The sequence below is a fragment of the Fusarium tjaetaba genome (assembly GCF_013396195.1).
Source record: "Fusarium tjaetaba strain NRRL 66243 chromosome Unknown NRRL66243_c0000266, whole genome shotgun sequence".
In the NCBI taxonomy this organism is placed as follows: Eukaryota; Fungi; Ascomycota; class Sordariomycetes; order Hypocreales; family Nectriaceae; genus Fusarium; species Fusarium tjaetaba.
The window spans coordinates 25,171-49,880 of NW_023501462.1; the positions used below are offsets into that span (position 1 = coordinate 25,171).

A 24,710-nucleotide genomic window follows, 5' to 3' on the forward strand; every position below is an offset into this window, starting at 1 on the left:
CTCTTTCGTCGATGGACGTTCAGGGTAGGCAAGTATCACATATGGACAACCAAGTAGACAAACATATTACACGAGTTACACGGGCTATGAGAGACAGAATGGGAAGACACAAGCCATCCATATGTATATTGAGTGCGTTGGATCATGGAGATGGGCGTGCAATGCAAAACGACATGGGTGGTAATGTCAGCCAAGTTACACCACGCGCGACTGCTTCACAACGTTTTGAGAGTGTATTCAACGGCACGGCACATGCCAATGTAATATACAGCCTGGATTATCGCTTAAGTTGGAGTTAGATAAAGGCTTTGTCTACTCCAGACATCTGATGCTGGTGGCTGGGAGGTGCCAACACCCGCCACAGGGTATGCAAGTTAGACTTGGACGAATTTACAGCAAATCGACATTTGATCAGCAACGTTCGAGTGCGTTACTGCTATACTTGTCGCAGAATAGATCAAGAATTAGCAAGCAGGGCTGGTCGGTGTCGAGTTTACAGTTCTATTTGCATGATTGAGTTCAGAACATGTCGGTGCATTCATGGCCAGAAAGCTCCAGGGTAAGCATGCCGGACTTGGTAGAAAAGAATTCCTGGTTCAAGGTATAAAAATGAGACTGTCTCAAGGGAGTCTATTCCAAACGGCAAAGAGCTCAGTATGCAGTCTAGATAGTGTGTTTAAAATGATGACAGCATCGCCGCCCGTCAGCGAGACTATCATATGCCTTTCCGCAACTACTGCCCAACCTCTGTACCAGTATCGGCCTGCCCCGATTCTGCAGTCCTCTGTAACGATTCAGAATGCTCCGAACACCATGCTGACCATTTTCTGATGATTCGCGAAAAGTGTTTCCAGTGCCATTCTCGACGCGACTGGTACAGGGTAGCACGGAGTTTCCCGGGCGAGGTTGATTTAAGCTTGTGGGGCCAGGAGATTTGCACAGGGATTGGAAATTTAGTTCACCCCGCATCATGTGATCACTGAGATTGACCTCGACGCGAGAGTTTCTCAACTTTCCTGTCGACAAGAACAGGTAATCGCTTGTTTTCCTCTTGAAATAATTTCTTCCATTCTCTCAATAAACATTTGACCCATACTGGGGAGCAATTTTAGAAATCAAGTCACGTGACATTGGCCAAAAGTGGGATAGGAGGATTGGAGAAAAGGAGGATAGGAATTTGGGGTGTATCAGTAGGAAAGTCGTGCAAACCTGTAACATTAAAATTCCATTGGCAATTAGTGAAGTATAGCCATTGCAAGATTTGTACGCATCTAAACATTTCGTCACCATCTGGAAGATTCTGAAAAAATTATATTATGCTGAGTTATGCAAAGGCTGAGCAATAACTGGATATCAGCCTGAGGAAAAGTTTCCAACACTGGTCAGCAGTCTCATGACCTATAACCTTGCGCCTCTGGAAATCTTGTGGCTTCTATAAAGTTACAGCTTGTGTCCTGAGGCTTGACGCCTTTTAATCATTGACCTTTAAATACAGGACAGCCATTCAAGAACGACCAAACCTTCCTCCTAACGCCGGCTCTCCCAATGAGTATTTATGCCTCCAAACTCTATTCCGGTCCACTAAATATTAACCACAAAGCATCCGTTGGCACCCAAGGCGAAGTTTATCAGCAATAGGGCAGAGCGCCATGACTTTAAAAAAGCACCAGCGATCCTGTTTATCCACTTCCCAATTTCCATCCTTTGCAATATCTTTACCGAAGACCGCAATCCCCGAGGTCGCCATGCCGCCTTTACTCGTACCATACAATGATGCCATGCGTCTGGTATGTTCTTTCACCGCTTCTAAAACCTTGCGAGCTCTTGAACCCAACCATCAGGACTGGTCAACCATTCTTCCATACGTAGCCTTGTTTGAGACCATTCACTGACAATCTATCTGTAGGGCATGGGGTTCAATTCGTACACCCAGACAATGTGCATCGACAGCGCCGTCGACGCTACGGACGAGACCATGATAACTTCAGAGACACTCCCACCGAAAATCACGTCTTCGACTAGGCTCTTTGAACGGGTGTCCGAAGTCGTCGACACGATGGATATTTCGCGCGCTGCAACCATCACGACTGGCGAGATGGAAGTCCACGGACACACAAAAGCACTCAACGATGCTGAAATCGACGATGCCGATATCAATCTGATGGTGTCAGTGCGGGTGATGAGCGAAATCACCAGCCTGAAAGGCTCTGCCAGATTCCTTCCAATCGATGGCATGGAGGCTGGATCGGCTAGATTCAACGAGACATTCGGAGATTCCTATATCTCTGGTATGTATTAGCTAGGCGTCCCTTTTGCTGCTACAATCTGACCATGGCAGGCTTCATAACTGGCGGGCTCCTCACCAGTATCATTTCCTTCGTCAGCTCTGACCCGGATCGCAAGGATAAGCTGATTGAAGCGTAAGAACTTAACGAATCATCACACATAACGCTAACTCCAATAGTGTCAAGAAGGGTTTAACCGAGTCTACCATGGACTTGGAGAATGTTTGCAAGGAATTTGCGATCACATCTGTCGTCCAGGGCGTGGAGGTCGAAGACGTAAATCGCGCTGCAGACGTACCGTCTATTCTGAGAATAGCCCGCGAATTTCCTAGTGTTGTTTCTCAAGATCCTCAGAATACTTGGTAATACTCAATATTAGGGCACTGAATCCAGGCTAATCAAGAAAAGGGCAATACTTACCAAGTACAAGGCAAATCGTAGCTTCAATGAGTGGTCAGCTTATCAGATCATGAAGCCGCTCGATTATGACAGTGTTGCGCCGTACACCTCTAAGCTCTTTGACACTTATATCCAGTACAGCCACTTGTCAAAAAAGGTCCAGGATATCATCTCTGAACGAGATCAGTATTGTATGTCTTGACCTATCTGGTATGATGCCTTGGCGAACTGACACATGCTTTCTAGCCCAAGTCGACAAACCTAGGGCTATTCCGGTTGAACTTAACGCTCTCCTGGCTACACGCAGTGCGCTTGGCAAAGAAATAAGCAAGATTGTTGCGGTGGTAAGTTCAACTTTTCGTCTATCTTGAATCGTCTAACACTATGCGAACTAGGTGAATACTTTGACACGACACCCGGAGCTTCTGCCCAAGATCGACCTTCTCAACGCGAATATCAAGCACAACCTCGTGCAAAATATCGTCAACGAAACCCTTTCGGATTCTTCTCGAAATATTTCGCAACAAGCGTCCACGGTGCAAAAAGATTCTTTCCTGTCTTCTTTTGCGGACTACGCACCGAGCGATTCGAGCAGCGACGTCGATGACCTTCGTACACCTTGCTCTTCTGATTTGGATACTTCCAGCATCAGTACTAGAACCCTTGTGTTCCGAGATGAAACAGTGCCCTCCACTGATCTCGTGTTGGTCCCCCCTGAAGTTTGGGCGGACTTACTACCTGTGAAGAATGACGCTTCGACCAGTCTCGTCAACCAGCCAGCCAAGGCCGCTCCAGCACCCACCGTCAAGTACAAAGAGCTCAAGATTCTTGCTGCGGTATGCGGAACCTATGACGTGACTGCTAAGCTCCAGAAATTGGTGAGGCCCGGAGAAAACGGAGATCGGCTGGTCATCCCCTTGGAAGACCTCAAAACGCTTGAGAAAAGCGATTGCCGTAGGGAATTGGCACCATGGACTACGAACAACCTGTCATTCGTCTACAAGTACACTGATACGCCCGTACGCATTTGTTCATTTGGTGATTACGCCGAGTCAACTGAAACACTGGATATTACTCATGAGTATGAGGCACAGAATGCCACATTTGTTCATACTTCGCACAACACCTGTCATATACTGGGTATAACATATGGTGGCAAGATCTATACTTCCTCTGATGATCTTCAATCATTCCTGGTCAATGCCGATGATATTTCACCAGGTGACTGGCCTAATGTTCAATTGGACGACAAAACCATTAATGACGAGCATTGGGGCAATGATGGCATGATAGGTGTTGTCTTCTATACGTACGGGATCCTCAATGGAGTTCAGAGCGCTGTTTTCGCAGGTAGCACAGAGTGCATGTTGGTGGATCAACGCGAACCTGCCGAGTAGCCAAGTAGCTTATCGAAGAATGACAGCAAGGGGGTCAAGGCATCAACTGGACTCGTAAGTCAGACAGTGGTCTCAACCCTGTACAACCACTAACCTATTTACCAGGCTAGTCTTGTAGGTTCCAGCCCGGTACCCTATAAGTTAATCACTCTCAGTGAGCTTTTATAAAGTTTGAGAATGGCGTCAAGTTTAACTTCCGAACTAACGGTAGATTGACAAGCAAGGTCAGATCTTTTGGTCTACCGAGGAGGCACCCGAAGGCCAGTCCCCTGGGTCGTTGCAATTTTGCTGTGACGGCATCTTGCGCCTTTGGAACACCGACGGAAAGGTATACTGGACGCCCTTGGTGGAAAGGGTCACTCGCAGTGAAAGAAAGCTGATGTTTTCATTTGAATTTCCCTACTTGTGGTTCTTGACAGGGTGCGGTGTGGAGAGCACATGGCCTACGATCGGTGTAGATCGGGAAGCCATAATATCTCGTGCAACGAATTATGAGGGAAAGGCAGAACAAAAAGATTGGTTCGTCTGTTTGAATAACAATAAACACTTTCTCAATTTTAGATGTGCCGTTGTATTGAGACATATATTCTGAGCTTGACCATACACGGTAATGATAGATAGCCAAGTCAACACTCAGTGCAGATCGCAGAATGATAGGTTCACCGCGAGATTCACGCTCACTTTAAGGTCCTATTCTCGTTGCATACCTACGCAGCATGTTTGCAACTTGTATGCAACATAGGGTCTGATTTGCGATGTATAGACTCAAGTTCGTGATAGTAGTCATCTGATCCTCATCTGCCTCTTAACCCAAGGCATGGATAGAGTTTACTTTCATGCGTATCATGCATCGCTCTCATATATGTAATCTACCAGATTGTTGAAAGAAAGATCTCCCAGAACTAATGATTAACTCGAGGTGAACCGCTCGCAAGCGATATTGCTTGCACCGGCGAAACTACAAGTGCCAGGAGCCCCATCAATTACTTAGTCGTGACCATTCATTTCGGATCTAAAGGGGAAAGGAATCTAAAGAGGAGGTTGTTCAAGACTGCTTACGGTCTTGTATTCTGAGATTAGTCGGCCACTGAGATTAGTATCGAGATCGATGAGTCACCCGCATCCAGAGCATTGGCTCTGCCAATCTTCAAGACCTAGAAGACTGCAGTTAAGTCAATGATACGAGCATATTTGAAGATACCGAAGCAGGGTAGGCCTCTCCCGTAAGAGCCGCTTGGAGCCTCGGTGGAATGGGTCTGGGAAACCAAAGTTTGGCCTTTCAGAGATACAAGAGGGTTTGTTGACTCTATCTACGACTAACGACGCATGTGGCGAAGGCAGTCAATTTACAGATCTATATTATAGCATGAACGCTCGTAGGGCTAGCCAAAACTCTGAAGAATCATGCCGGATACCTTCTACACAAATATTCTCTCGTCTACGATGCACGGTCATTCTTCAAGGTCACAGGTATAACTCCGTAGCGTACGCCAAAAAAGAAATTGAACATACGATAGAAACGAGGTACATGCCGTTTGGAGACAGTTGCCCACTTGCTTAGCTGAAAGCTAATCGGTGAATCGCCCATGGAGAAATCGAAGTCTAGTTGTCTGGGGCCAACTGGGCATGGGAAATATTCCAACGTCTGTCCTGATAACGGTCCCCGTAACTGATGTATGCCCCTCGTTCCTGATGGGCCAGAGCTAAGTCAATTACTCAGGAGCGAATACTGCATATGCCACCCGAAGCAAAGCCTTTGCCCTCTAGCTGACATGGATGAAATGCGCAGCAGGCAGCACACGCCCTATAGCACAGGTGCCTCCATTTCCCCCGGTCAGCTTGGAAGTCAGACTTGTACTCAAACCAATTACCTACTTCACGTAAGACCAGTTGCGGAGGATGGAGGCGACTCTTACGGCTTGCCGTATCTACTAAAAGGTTTCGGAAATCCGTTGCGCTAGCGCGACTCCGTTGTTAGGAACTATATATATTTGCATGCTGAAGAAGGCCTGCAAATCTCCCCGCTTGACTGAAGTAGGCCCCAGAAAGACGACTTATCTCGTCCGAATTGAGCTGTTACAATCCCAGGCTTAATGCCGCACCTACGCCCCCCAAAGGACATCCGCCTCACTCTTGCTTGCGGCACAGAAGCAAATGGCCCGATTACTCAACTGGAATCTTAGAGACTTCAAAGACGGGGAATAATGTGGCGAGACACCAATGCAACGCTGAGCGATAATGCCAGGATGCAGGCTTGCATGTCCCTCATTCGCTATGTCATCCCCGACCAAATCCGGAACAGCCGGAAACAACACCGGCGGCCCGAAATATCTCCCTCAGCTTGTGAAATACCCTCTTTACGTCAGATCAGGTTATTCTACTCGTCAGAAGACGAATGCGACGGCTCCGATCTCGAGTGGTATTGCGGATGCGATTTGTGGAGTTTCCCGCAATCACATGCATTAGTTCACTGAACATCTGCCCCTACAGAGCCTCAACGTGACCCCAACGGGAACAGTGGAGTTTACTCGACAAAACATGAGACAGTATTGGCTGAAAGAACGTCGAATGGCTTCTGTGACGACGGGATGGACGCCTCCTCCCTCAAAGCGCCTCATCCGTTGCGCCCAATCCTCGTCAACTAACCCCCAAACTATCATCTCACTCATCCATTCTCAAACGCGGGGTCGTCCTCAACTTCCCGATTCAATGTCATCACTCCACGTTGATCAGGAGATAAAAAGTCACAGAAACATGCCATGGCACCACTACCCCAACCGCGGGCACGTATCGGAAGCTCGGCCGTTTATTTCCCCGTGGGGTTGAAGGGTCTCACATGCTTTGCGGCTCCGAGAAATATTGGGGTAGGGCCCGGAGATACGAATGTCATCGCCCCCCCGCTCCCCAATTCCGGAAGTGGTGAGATTTTGGGGTTTATAAGGACCTGCTTGGCGCCAGCACTTTCTGTTTCTTGCTTTATAGCTTTATGCAGAGTGAACTTCACCAAGCTTCTACACTTATCGTGATCTTATCAGGCACATTCCAGTCATGTCTATAGTACAGCCTATCATCCGAGACGTCGTCATCCACGACGATGACGACTGGGACTCAGTGTACCATGTCGAATGGGAACCCGATGCCAACTTCTTCACTGGCTCTGAACTTCGACCCAGAACACCACTAAATAAAGCTACAGCCGATCGCCAAATCACACTAGCCCGCGCCGCAGCCTTGATAATTCGCGCATCTCTCAACAACATCCCTCTGGATATCCCGGACTTTGAACCCTCCAAACTTACCGGCTTCCGAAAGTCGTTGTATCAATGGATGCAATCGTATAACTCGTCTCAGTCGAGTAAACTGGTCTTGGGCGATGTGACGATGACTGTCACGATTGAGATTTTATCGTCGCTTATGCGTATGGGTGTTGAAGGGGAGATTTTGGCCAAGATTGGACCGAACCTAGGAGCTATTCTGCAAGGAACTATGGATCCGATGCCGCTGCTTTTGGAAGGAAATATGTTTAATCGGATGCAGGATGGTATGGAACTGATGCAGAAGATGAGAGCGCATCTCGGACAATATCTCTCATCATATGCCACAAAGAAACCTGTTTTGAACGTCCTCGAAGTCGTCGCCAGCACGAGCAACAACACCCAGACGATCTTCGACGGGCTGCGAGAACAGAAGAGTGTCTCGTATACTCTTACCGACTCCTCGCTATCAGTACTAGAGCAGACCAAGGCGGGCATCACCAAAGACTTCCTCAAGCTCAAGAGTCTGGATATCAACCGCGATCCTATGGAACAAGGCTTCAGTCCCAATACATACGATGTTATTCCCGTCAATAATGTCCTCCATACAGCCAATTCCCTTTCAGAAACACTGGCCAATTTACGCAAACTCCTCGTCCCTGGAGGTGTCCTGGCCCTGGTCGGATTGTCGGATATATCACCCGCTTACAGCCTTATCTTGGGTATGAATGAGAATATGTGGTCAGGTGCGTGTTCTACTGCTCAGGTTAGCGATATGGAGTTACTAACCAGTGATCTAGATGAACGTTGTGAACAATTGCCATATCCCTCAAACGATGACTGGAACAAGCTGCTGCAGGGTAATCAGTTCAGTGGTCTCGAACCAGCAACGAAGACATTTGACTACATCGGCCAATCATGCTATTGTGTTATCTCTACAGCCGTCGCTTCTACTCAGCGCTTCATGGTTAACATTCTTCCGGGCTCTGATGGTAGCTTGTTCGGCTTTGCGGAACAACTGGCTTCTGTATTAGCGGAGAACGGCACGGCGTCTACCATCACGCCAACAAAACTGCAAGATATCTCGTCGCGATTTGTTTACGTCGTTCTTGATGATGGATCCAGCTCTCTGAACGAGTATGAAAGCCTCCATAAAGCTAACAACGTTCTTTGGATCAACATAGGGGCCGGACTCCCGTCACAGCGTGACACGAGCATCATCACCCGTTTCGCTCGCGACGTTAAGGAGGACAACGAAAGCCTCAAACTCGTGAAATTAGACGTCAAGCAGGAGTATCCAGAGTATGCAGACCTTCTCAAGGTCATCATGCGAATCATTCAAGTGTCCTTCCAGGAGGATCGTGGTTCGAGAACAGAGTTGGAGTATGAGTATCGCAATGGGAAAGTTCTTGTGCCGAGGGTAAAGGGATCTGGTGTGACACAGAAGGTTGCTTGAAAGGATTTATCTAGACAGAGGGTTGGAACTTAGTGATTTGGAGTTGACTTTGTCTCATTTGGCGCAGTGTTCGGAGTAGGCGTTCGGTTGTTCATTGGGGTTCGAGCCAGCACTTACAGGTGACATTTGCACTAGGTATTCTGTCGTTCGTTGGATATAGTACTGCTCTTGTCTGTTTATATCTCCAAATTGACTTTTTAGTCTCCTGTGTACGAAAGACCTGACTCTTCTTGATAAAACCTCGTATCCTAAGATCGATGTAGAAGGGCACTTGGGAGGCAACACGAGAAACTTAAGCTGCTCATGTTTTCCGTCACTATGGTTGGCCAAGGGCATGTGTATGGTTCATCGTCCATGAGCCTCAGCTCGAACGGCTCATGAAGCTCAATCATTCCGTCTCCAGATATCTGTCACATGGGAACGCGCGCAGCGATGCCACGCGCAGTGCTAACTGTCATACCTATGCCAGTGCCAGGAAGCAAACCAGGACAGATGTTCCAGCCATATTGTACAGAATCTGGTCTACCAGCGCCAAGCAAGAATCCTCAATGCCTGATAGACCTTCTACTCCATCGTCTCTCCGTCTTGGAATACCTTCTTTCTCTCCCAACACTCTTTCATCTAGCTCACTTCCCATCTCACCACACACTGTCTCTATCCCATCACCAAGGCGTCTCTTTCTCGTTGCTGGTCGCCGAAACACCCTTTCATCTTTCTTGACTCACTACGATATCTAGTTACCCAGAAACAAGGTAAATGTACCTACGTCCGGACAAAGTGGTACTTTGCGCTGTTAGATGCCAACCGTCATGTCCCCAAGGGCTTGACCAGTACCCTCGGTACCCCCAAAAATGATGTCGGGATATTCGAGAAATTGCCTGGAGATATCATGAACAACATTCTCGTCCGTTTGAATGTAAAGTCCTTTCTCAACTTCCGCAACGCCAACGCGAAGACACATCATATCGCAGAGGCCATCCTAGACTGCAAGGATGTCATGCTTCATGCCAGGGCAGCCATCATCAACATCGCTCGTACCGGGTTGGGCGGGCATATAACCATCGGCGACATCCACCTCGCTCTGACCTCGCCAAAGTGCGCCTTTTGCGAGGAGTATGGCTCTATGCTATTCCTCCCGACATGCACTAGAACATGTCACGAGTGCCTCCGAACCTCGCCTCGGATGGCGATGATTAGCACGGAAGAAATTCTTCCATTTTATACTCGATTTGGCAAATACCGAGGGCCTGGCAATAGATCTCACCTCGTCAAGTCCTTGCTTAAGTCTTCTATGGCGAGTGTTCGAGTCCGCAACCATGTACGCCCCGACCAAGTGATGAAGCGTATTCGAGCCGTCTTGGTTGATGACCTGTTCTGGCTCTGCGAAGAGCTGGGCATCGAAACGACTGAAGCCATGCGCTTCTTGTTTGAGAATGAGTGGCTACACTATCGTACCGCCGCTACTATTAACTTTCCTTATCTGAACACCGCAACAGGTGAACTAGAGAAAGGTCGTAGCTGCAGGGGATGCCAGGAGGCGTTTGAGGAACGAACCATGCAAGGCATGGTACTACCTGGCGCCGGACGTATCTCCGCTGCAGCAGCAGCACGTGATAACTGCTATTCTCATGAAGGCTTTGCGAAGCACTTCAAGACTTGCGAGCATGCCCAGCGCGTCTGGAAGAGCCGTGAGCTGCCTGGTCGAGAGTCCTGGTTTGCAGCGAATGGGGGGATGCTTTGGGGGATCGAAGAGCGAGCGGAATACTGCCAGAGGTTGGTGGCCCGAGTTCCTCTGGTGAATAACGAGGAATTCTGGGTCATGGCTGGCGTGGCGATCCAGGTTGTCTTCTACTTTTGTGTACTGGTTGGGTATGCCCTGTGGCATTGATTGAGCGGCTAGTTCTGGAAGAGTCTGATCAGACTGTAGGAGAGGGGAGGGTTGGAGAGTTAGGACGATTTTGTTTGGTTCGTTATGGGAGTTTGGCGTTTGGATGAGACCTTTTGCGACTCTGATGAAAGGGTTATAGGTCTATTGGTACATGGTTATGGAAGAAGAGCAAAGCTAATAGATAGCAAACATGTAAAAGTATTGTAAAGTCAACGCTTCCGTGGAATCGTGATACATCCTTTCGTTGAGGATAGAGACAACAAAGTCGTGACTCACATTGCATTAGTTGACAAACATGGTGATGCTACATACATCTGCTCCCATCCGAATCAGAGTATTTACTGCCCATTCTGCTTTCGAAAGCATCCAAACCTCAGATAAACAAGATGTCGAGGTTCACTCTTGCAAAGACAAATCTGAGACTTGCTCCCCTCCCTAAATACATCAAAGTAGTCTTACATCCGAGAACACGCGTAATTTGAGCATGATGTGCGGCCCTCGTCTTGGCCGTGAAAAAAATTCCTTCTGCCTCATTCCTTCGGCGACCACTGCATACGATGAACCTTTCACGGTGCAGAAAGCAGTCCAGTCTATCAGAGCAACTTTCAAAGCAACATGCGCTATACGACGAACAGAAGGCTCTATTTTTTAGTGTAGTGGCTTGATATGTCTCGCTGAGGCGTCATAAGCTTTAAGTATCAATCAACAACCCATCATGGCCTCTTTTGAAATCATGCACTGTGCTTAGTCTCTAAGAACTGTGAACTATCTAGAAACAAGTTTTGCATATCGGTCAAACGCCCAAGAAGGCCGAGATGGACTTATCTAAGAGCCACATTGGTTCATGTATGCTAGATACGTATCCGATAAGGAGTTGTTTTCTTGACTAGCTGTGAGCCTCAGAACGAGTGCCACGTAACTTATCTAAAGTGAGTTCGGCGTAGGTTTACTATAGAAACCTTGCCACTGGTGCGTCACTGAGAGTAACTCAGACTTAGAGTTGTACTTTATCCTCGATCCTATAGTAGATCAAGAAGCATCGCATTGACAAAGTGTAACTTACTTTGCGAAGCATATGACCTAAATAAGCTCGAATGGCACTGGTAAAGTAGTGTACTTCTTATCGTACTCCGTGTCTACTGCTAAAGTATGCTTTTCTGAGGCTTCTAGAGACTATGAATCACAGAAGCGAGAATTTAGAATTTCAGGACTTCCAGTATTTAAACAAAGTCTTCGCGCCTTTTTTAAGATTTATTCTCAATCGCCCTCACCTCTCATCCCGTGAAAATTCTTCCTTTCATTACCTTCCATAACCTCACATGAAGAACATGTCTTCCAACTCTATACCAGGAACTAACTCAGCGCTAGGCCTCTCTAGCATCACAAAAAATAATACAGTCAGTAGTAGCGAACTTCTTGAAACTTGCTTCTACAAGCGAACCAAATACTACTATCCCACTCACGACCCCAAAGCCGAAGAGTTCTCCCCGCCAGTCCATAGTCTGTTCGCCGGGTGCTACAAGACTCAGACTCCAAATTTGGGTATTCTCGCACGCCTGCCTCAAGATATCCTCGAAGGTATCGTCTTGCAGCTAGATATCGATTCGTACCGACGGTTTAGACAAGTTAGTCGGAGGGCGCGCTACGTCTCAACTGCTATCAACATCTACCAGCGTGTTCTACGCCACGCCCCGGATGCACTTAATGCTTTGAGACGAACAGACCTTAGCAGCTTTGTCTCGTATGCAGATATCTACACAGCACTGACGACAACGAAATGTGCTTTCTGCGGACAGTTCGGCGATTTCTTGTTCCTCCCGACTGCTAAACGCTGCTGCTTCCAGTGTCTTCGTACATCACCAGAGACAGCCCTCGTCAACGAAGCACGTATCAGCAGGAGGGAACAATGGAAGGGATTATACGCGGAGCAAGCTGTTGCCCTCACCAATGCCTTGAAGTCGAAGGATATACGTACCTTCAAGACGCACAACTGGGATGACCCTAAAATAATGTCCGAGACCCGTGGCGTTCTAGCAAAGGACTTACTAGCAGTCTATATTAGCGTCGACAGTACCATGGAAATCCCTGGGCAAGCCCTCTTGAGGCCCGGCTGGTTACACTACCGGCTCGCAGCAAGCATAATCTTCCCAAGCCTGATTCCTCGCACGGGAAAGCTCAAGACGGGCGTGAGTTGTATAGGCTGTCACCTAAACATCTGGAAGCAAAATGATACCTCATTGGTTGCCTTGTCGAGCGCGAATATCTTGTTCAATCCGTATTTTCACGCTCGCGATCGATCATACTCTGAGGATGAAGCGACTTTGCATTTTTCTCGGTGTCCGGAGGCGCAGAGGCTTTGGCAGAGAGGAGGGAATAGGGAACAGTGTGCTTTTGTTCAGCAGGGGGGCAGTTATTACTATAGGGCGAATAAGTGGCGGCGGGAAGAGGAGAATTTGACCGTTTGATGAGGAGGGTTGTGTATTTCACCAGCAAGATATGATACCCGAGCGTTATGAGTATGCAGAGAATCTAACAGTCTACCAATCCATAATGATATCTTCAACCGCATCAAACCTTCCAAAATTATCCCTAGCTGTTCACCGTCAAAACAAAGCAATCCATTTGAGGTCAGCACAGCCTCCTTACGTAGCGTCACAACTGGAGTTCCTCGCTCTCGCTTACCCTGAGCCTCACACACTAGTCCCATTCCGTCAAGCCATTCGAGATAATTCAGCCGCGCGATTGTCGGAGTCTCCTATTGGTTCAGTATTTGGGTTAATCCAGATCTTAGGGCTGAGCACGATGCCGTTATAACCGATGACGAAGTGGCATTTAAGCCGTGTTTACCAGGTATTTAAGATCTTACGGTCGCTGAGTTATTTATCGTATTCAATCCCTCACCTCACTCTACCTAACTCATCACTCACTTAATCTTTACCTGTGATCTTAAGCTTGTCATCATGTCTTCCTCTAAAGAAGCAGAGCATCTCGCCAACTCCTCCCAACCCTCAGATCCCTCACCAGCCTACCAAGAAGAAGCAGGCCCCTCATCTGCAAACGAACCATCATCCGATAAGATCCCAACCGCCGAAAACCCCTTCAACTTCCCCTCCGCATCTCCTTTGCCCTCTTACTCCGAAGCTTCATCCGCCCAAGAACCCCCCATCGCCATCCCCCAAGAGAACCCCACCCAAACATCTCCCTTCCTCAAAGCTTACGCACCCGCACTTCTCGGCCATGGCATCACAAAAGAAGCATGGGGTTCATTCCTCGATACTATCTCTGCTTTCATGACGGCCAAGGTTGGAGAGCGCGCTATTAATCATGCTGGAGATGTCGCAAAGAGCGTTGGTCAACAGCCTGTTAATTACGTCAAGAATGTTCAGAACCATGCTAAGAGCGTGGGTAAAAACATCGCTGCCAACACCAAGCGCGGAAACATTCTCGGGGCAGCAGCTGGTGTCGTCGGAGGCGCGATATCGATTCCTTTAGGCGCTGTCTTCGGTGCCGTAGGAACAGTCGTTAGTCTTCCGGGACGAACAATTGCAGCAGCTACGCGAAAGCCAAAAACACCCGCTGAACGCGCGGTCGCATATGTCGTTGTCGCGAACCACGATTGGCTGAACAAGCGCGGTCTGCACGCGAGCTTAATCAACACCGAACAATTGTCAAAAGTCGTTGGCGTTTCTGTAAAAGCGCTATTGGAAGCTTCAGCAGAAGGCGACAAGAGTGCGGGACCTTTGGGGCCTTTGAGTGCGTTGAGTGATCATATTGCTCATTTGGAGGTCAATGGGCCTGGGGTTGTTGATATTGGGGCTGAGACTTGGTGGTTGGTTCTGGTGAGGATAGAAGCTACTGCTTGAGCGATTTTCCTGGCGATAAAATGAGTATTTTATTTTTATATTTATTCTTCTGAATCATTTTATAGAGATATTTCATGTGTTTTGTTGTGATCATGATGTTTTATCGTGAAATGCCGCTTTAGTCCATATCGTTGAGTCACGATTCATCTACCCCGCATACGTGCAATTATCAGTACACCTCGTGCACCAATTCCCGTCAGCCGATTTCGCTCACAAGACTTCATATCCCAGCCAAACAAACACGCGACTACTTTCACAGCTCATATAACCACTGTCACTACAAACTCTCATTCATTCACTACCTCAAACCGTCTTCAAAATTAGCGTCATCTCACCGCCATGGCTCCAAGCCCTCAAGCCATCTCAGGCTACCTATCCAGCCTCTTCAGCCTCGCCGGCAAAGTCGCCGTCGTGACTGGCGGTTCATCAGGCATAGGCCGCGAAATGGCTATTGCTCTTGGTCGCGCAGGCTGTCGAATTGTTCTTGTCGCGCGACGGCCTAAACCTCTTCAAGATACTATAGATCATCTTGCGGATCTTCACGTCACAGCTGAAGCGATCGTGGCGGACTTGTCAGACCAAGCTTCTGTTCGCGATGCGATTCATGCGATTAAGACGAATGCTGGAACGCCGGATATTCTTGTGAATGCGGCGGGAGTTAATTATAGACCTCATATGAATGATCTCTCGCAGGGAGCGTGGGATGAGACTATCGCTGTCAATCTGACAGCGCCTTTCACACTGGGTCAAGCATTTGGACCGAAGATGGCTGAGAATGGGTGGGGACGTATCATCAACATCATCAGCCAACAATCCTTCCGAGCCTTCGGAAACAGCGGTGCATATGGAGCTTCCAAAGCTGGTCTTTTGGGTCTAACACGGTCACAAGCTGAGGCATGGTCAAAGCACGGCGTCTTATGTAACGCTATTGCGCCGGGTCTTGTTGATACGCCTTTGGCTAGGGCTACATTTCTTGATCCGGGAAAATCTGACGCTCATGCTGCTAGGACGATGATTGGGAGGAACGGGCTGCCGAAGGACTTTGCGGGTGTTGCGGTTTGGTTGGCTAGTGATGCAAGTGCTGCTGTGACGGGGCAGACTATCTTTGTTGACGGAGGATATTCATCAACATGAGCAACGATATCAGAGTTGGGCTCGAGGTATGATACCATGGAGAATGGTGGACTGGCCAGATTGTATAGGCTGCGATAGATATAGAGGCTTTCACTACATATTATACTCAACTCATACATACATCCCTTACGCCTCACCAACCAAAGCATGCCTATGCCCTCTAATCTGCCTCTTATTCAAAGCCCTAATCGTAAACGCAATCCCAATCAACCCAACCGCCATCCCAACCATAGTAGGATATCCCTTCGGATAAGCTGGCGCCTCAACCTGCTGCCAAATAATCAACGGCAACCACGCCTGAAACACGTACGCCATCTGATTCATCGCCCCCGTAACAAGGGCCCTCTCCTCATTATCATCACTACAAATCTCATGCGCCCACGCAAACGTAAGACCACTGATCCCTCCCCCAAACCCACACAGCATAAAGCATACCCATGTAAACGGCGTAGGGACTTTCCAGACTGTTAGGCCGACGTAGGCTATTATTTTTACTAGGCCGGAGAATACGATGGCGGGCCAGCGTGCGCCGCGGAAGAGACTGTCTGATGTCCAGGCGTAGATGAGCGTCGTTATGACGCTGATTACCTCGACGATGGTGGGGTAGAGGTTTACATCGCGGATGGAGTAGCCTTCTGATTTGAGCCAGAGGGGGAATGCGGGCTGTGAGTTGCCGCCGTTGCCGTTGTTGAAGAGGATGTAGAGAAGGACGAGAGTATAAATATGCCAGCTGGTGAAGATCTTTTTAAACTTTGCTTTTGTGTACGGTGATCGTTGAGCTCGACCTTCAAGTTCCATGCGTTTCTTTGCTAGGGCTATGTCCTCGGGTGTGAAGTACCAAGCTCTGGTTATCTCTGGTAGATCTGGTAGGAAGAAGAAGCCTGATATGGCGATGGGGAGGGAAACGACGGTGTTGGTGATGAACAGCCACTGCCAGCCGTGATATCCATGTACGCCATCGAGGTTATGTGAGCCAGCCATGAGATAGCCTGATACCATCGACCCAACGTTTCCCATGGCGTGGAACAAGCATGATCGTTTGGCGAGTTCATCTTTGCGATACCATGAGCCGACGATGTATTGCATTCCTGGGTAAAAGGTACTTTCTGCGAGACCAATGAAGAACCGGAGAACGTAGAGTTGAGTCGCGTTTGTGCACTTTGTGAGGAGGATGGTGAGGACGGACCAGGTTACTTCGCAGGCGGGGATCCAGATACTCGGGCGGATGCGTGTTAAGAGCATGTTACTGAAGAGTTAGTATACTATTGATTGTGATGGGAGTGATACAAGGTACCTTGGGATCTCGCCGATGACATATCCGACAGTCCAGCATGTTTGCATATAGTTCAACTCATTACCGAACAGGTTCATATCTTCTTTCATCCCAGAGACAAAGGCATTGTTGATGTTCACCTGTCTCGTCAGTCTCATTCCATACCCACCATCAAGACTCACTAACCTGATCCAAGTACTTAATGAAGTACCCCAGCGACGCCAAAGTCATAAGAGCAGCATCAAGCTTAAACAAGAACTTGCGCTCTTCAGGTGACTTGTCAAAAGTATCCCATATATACGACTTCCAGCTCCTCTTGGGCGTTTCTTGCAAGACAGCTACAACCGGTGCATCTGAGTCCGAGCTTGGAGTAAGCTCCGGTGAGCTCTGGAACTTCTCGTTCGAGGGCTGTTTGCTACTGTCCGCCATGGCGATTGCGTAGTCGGGAATGGGTAGGGTTGAGGATCGTGGCCGGTCGGGGAAAAAACCTTCTTTTAAGCTTATTTTCATAGATTTCGATACAACGTTAATCCCCGGCCGGTCTATCTTCCCCGCATGGTTGGTATCTACTGCTTTGAGTAATTCTATCGCGCTGTAACCGATGTAACATCCTGCGTGGCGAGCGTTATGCATGAACAGCATGTGCTATCCCATCCAATGAACGGCTGAATAATGGACTGCTCATTCTGCACACCAATTGCGTCAATACACTATTTCCCGTATCTGGTGATGATGTTTCCGAAATTACTCAGATCTGCGTTGATAAGGCCGAGAGCAGGAGTCATGCATCCGAGATTGTAACGTCGGGGTAGCTTGGTGATTCGCCAGTGGCGCTGACGTGACCGAGACCTGGTATGTGGTGATCACGCAGGTTCAAATCTCACTTACGGAGAACAAAAGAAGACCCGAGATAAACCGTAAGCTTGCTGTTCCCATAAACACCTCGTGATAGTGTTTATACTGTTGTCACAATCTTATTGTCCGAAATCCTATCGTGCATCCAGCGAGAACGAAATTTCGAGCATTTAGCCCAGCTGGTCAGGATATTATTCAACTACTGTTACTTTGAAAAGCAAGAGTATAAGTCCCAGTGCCTTATTAGTAAACTACTTAGATATATCGAAGTTAAGGTAACGTGTATCACTGGGGGCTGAGGAAGTGATATAGGTTAGGCGGCTTTGTGGCTCGAGTCATGGCCCTGATCAACGTTAACGGCGCATTTGCAGAGGAGTTATCTGCTGTTTAAAGGTAAGTTGAAGGAGTGAATTGGTACGCTACGTGATTATTGCAGTTTACTCGGCAACAAAGGCCAGGTCATCGGGTTTGGGATGGTTACTTTGGCCCTAGATTTCTCATGATTGACAAACAAGCAGGACATGTTCAGGTATACCGAATTCATGCACATACAGAAGGTATTCTATAATTCTGATTCATGACCTGAAAGTTCCTACTACAGGATATCATGAATCTGATGGCTTGGCACCCCAGGAGGGGGGTGAAGTACGTACAACGCGCCTTTACGCGTAGAATCCAGGCTCATGACATATCTGACTCAAGGCATTCTAGTCCACAGTGCAAACGATACCCTCAACGAATATTCCTAGGAAAATGCAACGATTTAGCCGCTACATCAAAACGACAGCGCTTTCTCACTCAGGCCTCTGCAAGACCTCCAGTCAGCTTGAGAATATTCCAGTGGAGGAGGTCCCGTGTAGCAATTGCATCCTCAAGGCTATCATGCCCCTTCCCTTTCTGAATGGATCTGCCCAACCGCTCCTCCGCCAACTTCTTCAACGAAAGTCCAGTCTTTGTCTCACGAGTATTCCCCTCAACAATAAGCGTGTCGATAAGCCGAGGATGAATCCATCGCAGACAAGTGAGATCCGAGTTGACACCATGCCCAATGACAATAGTCTCCGGACCTACGAACTTCCAGACCAAGGCCCGGGCGTTTCTCAAGCCGAACACGCACTTTCGCTTGTTCCGAGCTTCGTTCATCATTTTCCATGTCACGCCTGACCACTTGGTGTTCAAGTGCTGCATCGGAACGTCAGGCCAGACGAACTTGTCGATCAGAACTTGGCTGGTGAAGTAGTCGATGAGAGTCAGGCGGATCAGCTCATTGTCACCGGATGCAGCCGTTCCCATTTCACAGTCGATCACGACGGCGATACGTGTATTCTTTGTCAGAACGGGAGGCGTTGCGGTGTACTGCCAGCGAGTGGAAATCTCCTTTAAGGTACGACTTTCGGGTTGGTGCTCGTCTTGTTGTTTACAGGGACGGCCCCCCGGATGCTGGCCACAGCAGGTCCATTTCTGTTGTAATGGTTAGTGAACCCTGCTTCAGTTCGAAGAGGTCAGAGGTACTACCTTGTTGACAAGCTTTCCATCGTGGAATTTACAGCACAGTTCTGGTGCGTGCGTTTCCTCCAACTTCAGTTGCTCCATCCCCAGTGAAACAACCTCATCCACAATCTTACTCTGCAAGGATCCCGGGGCAGTCGAAAGCGCGGCATCTTTCTTTGGAAGCAGCTTTTGTCGACTTCGTCGTTCCTCTTTTACAAGCACTAGCCATGTTAGATATCAGTCGCTGGGCAGGGCCAAGGGATTCGTACAGATATTGCATCTCGCACAACGTCGCTTTTTCTCGAGGTCGGCTTCTGACAGACGAGCTGTCACATAGCCCTTTGATGCCAGACACTCAGCTGAATGAACGAGTCCGGAAAGGGCGTCAAGATACGACGGCTGATCCAACATTGAGGCGCTTAAAGGCGCGACGGCGGTTTCCATGATAAGAGTGATGAGGCAGAGGATGTGAGAGAAGGTTGAGACCCAGTACAAAGCTGAAGAACAAAAGGAACGGAAGAATAGAGTGCAGATGAAAGTTTGGGTCGTATGATGTTGTGAGTGTTGAAGGGAAAAGGTGAGAAAAGCAGCTGCGGGGCGAAAAGTTCAGTTTGAGCGGTTGGTGGTCAGCTGCGTTGTGCCAGTGGTGGGGCACTGATCTAGTGAACAGTGAACAGTGAGGCCATTGCCTGGAACTTGCAGCCGTTGAATGTCAGACATCGCAATGCAACGGAGGCCACTGTCGTAAGCGAAACTCAAATGCAGATAAAAGTGTACAGGAAATTTGATGGTAGATTAGTGATAGAAGCAAGGGTACGAAATTGCGGACAGGCCAACCTGTTCTTGGTATGCGGTCTACATGGTTTATGAATTGAAGGCGCGGCCCAAGCTTGCATAAATGGTCTTGATAGGATCGAAAACTAAAGAAGAACTCGAGTATCTGCAGAAGATGAACAGCAGCGAAGGCCCTCTCAGCATACACAGCGCTACAGCTTTCTGTGGTCAACCAGCTTGGCTTCCAGCGTGTCAAGATCCAAGTCATACAGCCACTGCATATCAACCTTGGTAGATTGCTCCTTGTCAGCCGCCTGCATCAACTTCGCTCTTTCAACCTCAGACGACCTCATCATGTTCGTGACCCGCATCATCTCATGAATCCTATCAACCTTATCCTGCCGCCATGACTGCCACGTACTCAGCACCGAAGGCAAAGTCCCATCAATCCATTCGCCAGAAAGTACCTTGGCCAACGAGAAGGCATCCTCCAAAGCCTGGTTCACTCCTTGACCAGATGAGGCCGGCATGGCATGCGCAGCGTCCCCAATCATGATGACATTCCCAGAAGATGATGACCAGCTAGGTAGCTTCGGCATAGCGTAGAATGGCCAGCAAAGTATACTCTCCGGGCGTTTGCATAACTCGTCAATTGCGTGCTGCGCGGTGTCATGCCATTGTTCATAGTCCTTCCGCAATAAAGCAGCTAGAGATGCTGGGTCAGAGGCGAGAGCTTCCCAACCCTTTCGATCGGTTTCGGGGTACGTGAACTGTGTTCCAACCATGAGATCCGACCCATCTGCCACTTCAGGAACCATGAAGAGACCACCAGGCTTCCCCAAGACGGTACAACCAGCTGCAAAGTCCTGATCGGGCCATTTGACTGACTCCGTTGGAATATGTCCATACACACACAACAGATTGGTGTAAACAGGAACAAGATCCGTGATGTGCCGTCTCAAAGTTGAATGAATACCGTCAGACCCAATTACCAATGCAGCGCTTTCCGTCCTGTCACCAACCTGAAAGACAACCCCTTCACTCGTATCGCTGATGATTCTCTCGAACTTTAGACCGTAGAAGATGGGCACTCCCTTCTCAGCCAAGGCCGCCTTCATTTCTTTGAGGAGGGCGAGTCGATAGAGACGGTAGCAAGGGTAAGCGTCTGACGCAATCCGCATCTTCCTCACAGTCTTATCATCTGCGTCTTTAGTAGCGGTATACTCGCAGATATAGCTCTTGTCTTCCACGCGACTCAAAATTTCTAGCTCATCGAGGACTCGGCACCCGTTAGGTGTGAGGGTCACGCCGCTTGAAAGGATGTCGGAGTTTTCGCCCCTGGCCTCGAAAATCCGGCATGGAATAGATTGGCGATGCAGAGCTAGGGCGAGCGCGGTGCCCTGGAACATTTGTCAGACTTGAATGCGTATCGTTCACGACCAGTCTAGACTTACTCCTAGGCCGGCCCCTATGATGGCGACGCCATTACTCTTCAGGTTGGAGGGCATAGTGAACTTTGCGTTGAGATCTAGTTGGAGAAAGTGTTAAGGTGCTGAGGAACTTAGCTTCTCAATTTTGCTGGAGCGCTTTATACATAGCGGCGTACCCCGTATTGGTAATCACGTCTGACGCAGGACTGGACATTTCGGAGCCTTTGAACAAGTCCGACTGCTTGGTTAGGATATTCTAGACTAGAAGATAGTCTAAGACGGCATTTCTCAAGTCGGAAGTCATTTAGAGAGAATAGACGCTTAACGAAGCGGAAGTTAGCGGGGTTAGACAAATTCCGAAAATCCCGGCGCACGGGATCGGCGTTTATACGTATTTACCTTGTACCGTCCGTCACTAAAGATGTAGAATTGAAACACGCGGCATAACTTGAATGGTATCGTAAAAATTGTCCGCGGGTTCAGGACTCCGCGGAATGGGGTAGTGTTGAGTGGAGTGTCTAAATACAACAAAGCATACGTGTTCTTGATCTTTGCCTGATCTAATGCTTCATGCGCTCACTACGGCCCTTCAGAACCTCAACCAAAGCGATGCCGTCCTTTGTAGCCTCGTCCAAATCCTCCCTTGGCAAAGCAAGCAACTCGTTCTGCGCTTTCGCTGACAGATCACTCGGATCCTCCGGGAAGAAGGCCCTTGCATAGAGCAACTTGCTGAAACCACTCATATCTCCTCGCTTGACCTGCGCCATTCCCTCTTCATACCTCGTCTTGCTGGACTCATGAGTGACAGTCCACTCAGCGTCGGAAGTACCAGTGACGCGTTTGACGCTCTCAAAGAGATCTCGCTGACTAACGACGAAGCTGTTCAAGTAAACAGCCCTGTTGAAGAAGCTCGACACCGTGAGGCTCTTATCACTCTCATCCTCAGGAAATTCCTTCAAGCTCAGAACCTTGGAAACAGCCCTTCCAACCTGCGCCAGTGTAGAAGTAGAGTTCTTCACATTCCCATCATCATAAATAGTGAGTATCTTCTTGTCAAAGTCAAACCCAAAACGACTCTCACCGCCAGCAAGACTGTAGTCGAACCAGAAGCCGCAACAAACAGTGATCCACTTCATACCAAGTCTCTCAATCTCGTCACTGTTCGCTTTGGCTATCGGTCCAAGGAGAGTATCTTCCCCGAGCTTGACCTGTTCGATGTCGCCTGCGTAGCCATTCGGCATGATGTAAGATACGCCAGCTTTGGCGGCTGCTTGGACGAGTTTGCTATGTGTATCCTTGGGGGCGTTGGGAGCCATGGTTATGATGAGAAACTGCTGGTTCTTGAGGGCAGCGATGAGAGTTGATTCGTCGTTATAGTCGATCGGCGCGACGATAATTCCGTCGGGAAGATTGTTGGTGCTTCCCTGGCGGGTCAGAGCGGTGATGATATGTTTGCCAGTTTGGAGAAGGGCATTCGCGATGTGAGAACCGACTGTACCGCCGGCCTGACCTCCATGTTAGTGCCGTTCTGTGGGATAATGGCTTGATATGCTTACGCCGACGATTGCCACTCTCTCTATGGAGTTGGTGAAGCCTGCTGGCTGGCCCTTAGCGTAATTGGCCATTTTGGTCGTGGGCAAATGTGAAAGAGCAAAGAGTAGTTGTAATTGTGGCTGTAGGTGATGATAGCTGTGCTTGATGAGATTCTATTGCGGGAGACTTTGTTGTATTTTATAACTGTGATCTAACTTTGTTGGTCTGACCCAGATGCTCAGCAGTCTCGCGATCTCGGTATTTTCGTATCCATGGCTTACAAACTGAGTCTTTCTGTCCCTCACATCTCGGATATTTCTGTGACCGTATCCACATTTGCCCGGTCTATCGGATGTAATACGGGAATAATGATGCTTACTCATGACCTCCAATAAGCCGAGACGAAATCACGAGAAGGATCACGATAATCATTCCCTTACCGGCATTGCAAAATCTTACGTGTAATCACTAGCCTGCTCCATACCGGGCTTTTCTTATCTTTGGATAGTCGGCCACCGGCAGTAGGATGACTTAGTCGTACGAAGAAGCGTCGAACAAAAGCGCAGGAATGCTGGGTTTTGGTACTTTATTGCTGGTCACTATTTAGTCTTTCACTGACATCGCGCATATTTCTACTTCAGCTTTATACAAATCAATTATTTCCATTCAGGACATTACGTATGCATTGAGTCTAAGCTGAAGTTTATACATCTGTGCACTCAAAGTAAGTCCTTGTACCAGGAGTCGAGGCAGTTATATACTGCCCAAGCCACAACATATAAACAGCAACACTGTTCGCTTATGCGTCCATTGGTATTTGAAAAGGAGCGTAGAGCGAATAATGCTTTCTCGTTGACTATAGTAGAGCAATAAAGAACGAAAGCAATCCTACCACAAACGCAAGGAGAACAAAAGTAAACATGTTCCCGTACCTAGAAGAGGCATTGGCTTTGAACTTGCCACGTGAAGCTGGAGCCTTAGTATTCCCTGAATCGATTCCAGCATCTGGGTCTGTAAATCTTGCGGCACCAAAGCCTTCGGGCTTATACTTTTTCCATCGCCCATCTTCCGATTTCTGGCTCAATGGCATACAGACCCTTTTCGGTGCTGAAACAACGTTGAACTGAGAGCGACTGCCGCAAATAGAAAGAATGATGAAGTAAGTTGGCCGAGCTGTGGAAACAGCAGTCACCTTTGTGACAATAAAACATCTGTCTGGCAATGTCTCCCAAAACTGCCATTGTCGGAGTTGCGAGCCCAGAGGCATCTGTGGCGCTATGCTGTTTTGAATATCCCACATGATAGAAAACCAAAGTCTTGGAAAGCATCCGAAGTAGGCTGTTTTGTACAGCCGACATGGATTGTTAATCTCATAGCCCCGTCCATTCACATAAAGGTGTGGGATCAGCGGATCTAAGAAGTCATAGATTGGCATGTAAGGGCTCAAATCTGCATCAAACAGGCGTATAATGACCTCCAGATATCTTTCACAAAGGCAATCGTTAACTGGGGGCCTCCATTTCCCATCAGGGGGTCTCCGAGATACAATACCTAAATGTCCGCTCATCAGGGTGGACAAAGCAATCCGAAAGAGGACTCTCTGTTCTTGTCCGCCCCATATCACCTCACAGTCCAGAAGATGACGGACGTGATGCAATCTGCCAAGGAAAGCAGCTGC

General features: G+C 48.4%; 8 protein-coding genes across 8 annotated transcripts; 5 read left to right on the top strand and 3 right to left on the bottom strand.

Moving 5' to 3' along the window:
• Nucleotides 1-1,745: 1,745 nt before the first annotated feature.
• On the top strand, nucleotides 1,746-4,081 carry FTJAE_11045 (uncharacterized protein; the record flags this gene model as incomplete). The annotated part of the gene is made up of 7 exons (XM_037343947.1): nucleotides 1,746-1,787; nucleotides 1,907-2,288; nucleotides 2,339-2,420; nucleotides 2,465-2,647; nucleotides 2,694-2,875; nucleotides 2,931-3,028; nucleotides 3,080-4,081. 7 exons carry the CDS (start codon nucleotides 1,746-1,748, stop codon nucleotides 4,079-4,081), a joined length of 1,971 nt encoding a protein of 656 aa, XP_037201876.1.
• A 3,048-nt stretch (nucleotides 4,082-7,129) lies between these two features.
• Nucleotides 7,130-8,791, top strand: FTJAE_11046 (polyketide synthase; the record flags this gene model as incomplete). Its single annotated transcript, XM_037343948.1, has 1 exon — nucleotides 7,130-8,791. The coding sequence occupies one exon, from the start codon at nucleotides 7,130-7,132 to the stop codon at nucleotides 8,789-8,791; it is 1,662 nt and encodes a 553-aa protein (XP_037201877.1).
• Nucleotides 8,792-9,680: 889 nt separating this feature from the next.
• FTJAE_11047 (uncharacterized protein) lies at nucleotides 9,681-10,679 on the top strand (the record flags this gene model as incomplete). The annotated part of the gene is made up of 1 exon (XM_037343949.1): nucleotides 9,681-10,679. The coding sequence occupies one exon, from the start codon at nucleotides 9,681-9,683 to the stop codon at nucleotides 10,677-10,679; it is 999 nt and encodes a 332-aa protein (XP_037201878.1).
• A 1,319-nt stretch (nucleotides 10,680-11,998) lies between these two features.
• On the top strand, nucleotides 11,999-14,542 carry FTJAE_11048 (uncharacterized protein; the record flags this gene model as incomplete). The annotated part of the gene is made up of 2 exons (XM_037343950.1): nucleotides 11,999-12,865; nucleotides 13,631-14,542. The coding sequence occupies 2 exons, from the start codon at nucleotides 11,999-12,001 to the stop codon at nucleotides 14,540-14,542; spliced, it is 1,779 nt and encodes a 592-aa protein (XP_037201879.1).
• Nucleotides 14,543-14,881: 339 nt separating this feature from the next.
• On the top strand, nucleotides 14,882-15,676 carry FTJAE_11049 (2-deoxy-D-gluconate 3-dehydrogenase; the record flags this gene model as incomplete). Its single annotated transcript, XM_037343951.1, has 1 exon — nucleotides 14,882-15,676. The coding sequence occupies one exon, from the start codon at nucleotides 14,882-14,884 to the stop codon at nucleotides 15,674-15,676; it is 795 nt and encodes a 264-aa protein (XP_037201880.1).
• Nucleotides 15,677-15,802: 126 nt separating this feature from the next.
• Nucleotides 15,803-17,378, bottom strand: FTJAE_11050 (uncharacterized protein; the record flags this gene model as incomplete). Its single annotated transcript, XM_037343953.1, has 3 exons — nucleotides 15,803-16,922; nucleotides 16,971-17,089; nucleotides 17,136-17,378. The coding sequence occupies 3 exons, from the start codon at nucleotides 17,376-17,378 to the stop codon at nucleotides 15,803-15,805; spliced, it is 1,482 nt and encodes a 493-aa protein (XP_037201881.1).
• A 1,224-nt stretch (nucleotides 17,379-18,602) lies between these two features.
• FTJAE_11051 (rna exonuclease 3) lies at nucleotides 18,603-19,739 on the bottom strand (the record flags this gene model as incomplete). Its single annotated transcript, XM_037343954.1, has 3 exons — nucleotides 18,603-19,265; nucleotides 19,320-19,516; nucleotides 19,565-19,739. 3 exons carry the CDS (start codon nucleotides 19,737-19,739, stop codon nucleotides 18,603-18,605), a joined length of 1,035 nt encoding a protein of 344 aa, XP_037201882.1.
• A 542-nt stretch (nucleotides 19,740-20,281) lies between these two features.
• FTJAE_11052 (isoflavone reductase family) lies at nucleotides 20,282-23,124 on the bottom strand (the record flags this gene model as incomplete). Its single annotated transcript, XM_037343955.1, has 4 exons — nucleotides 20,282-21,469; nucleotides 21,524-21,597; nucleotides 22,080-23,004; nucleotides 23,056-23,124. The coding sequence occupies 4 exons, from the start codon at nucleotides 23,122-23,124 to the stop codon at nucleotides 20,282-20,284; spliced, it is 2,256 nt and encodes a 751-aa protein (XP_037201883.1).
• Nucleotides 23,125-24,710: the final 1,586 nt, after the last annotated feature.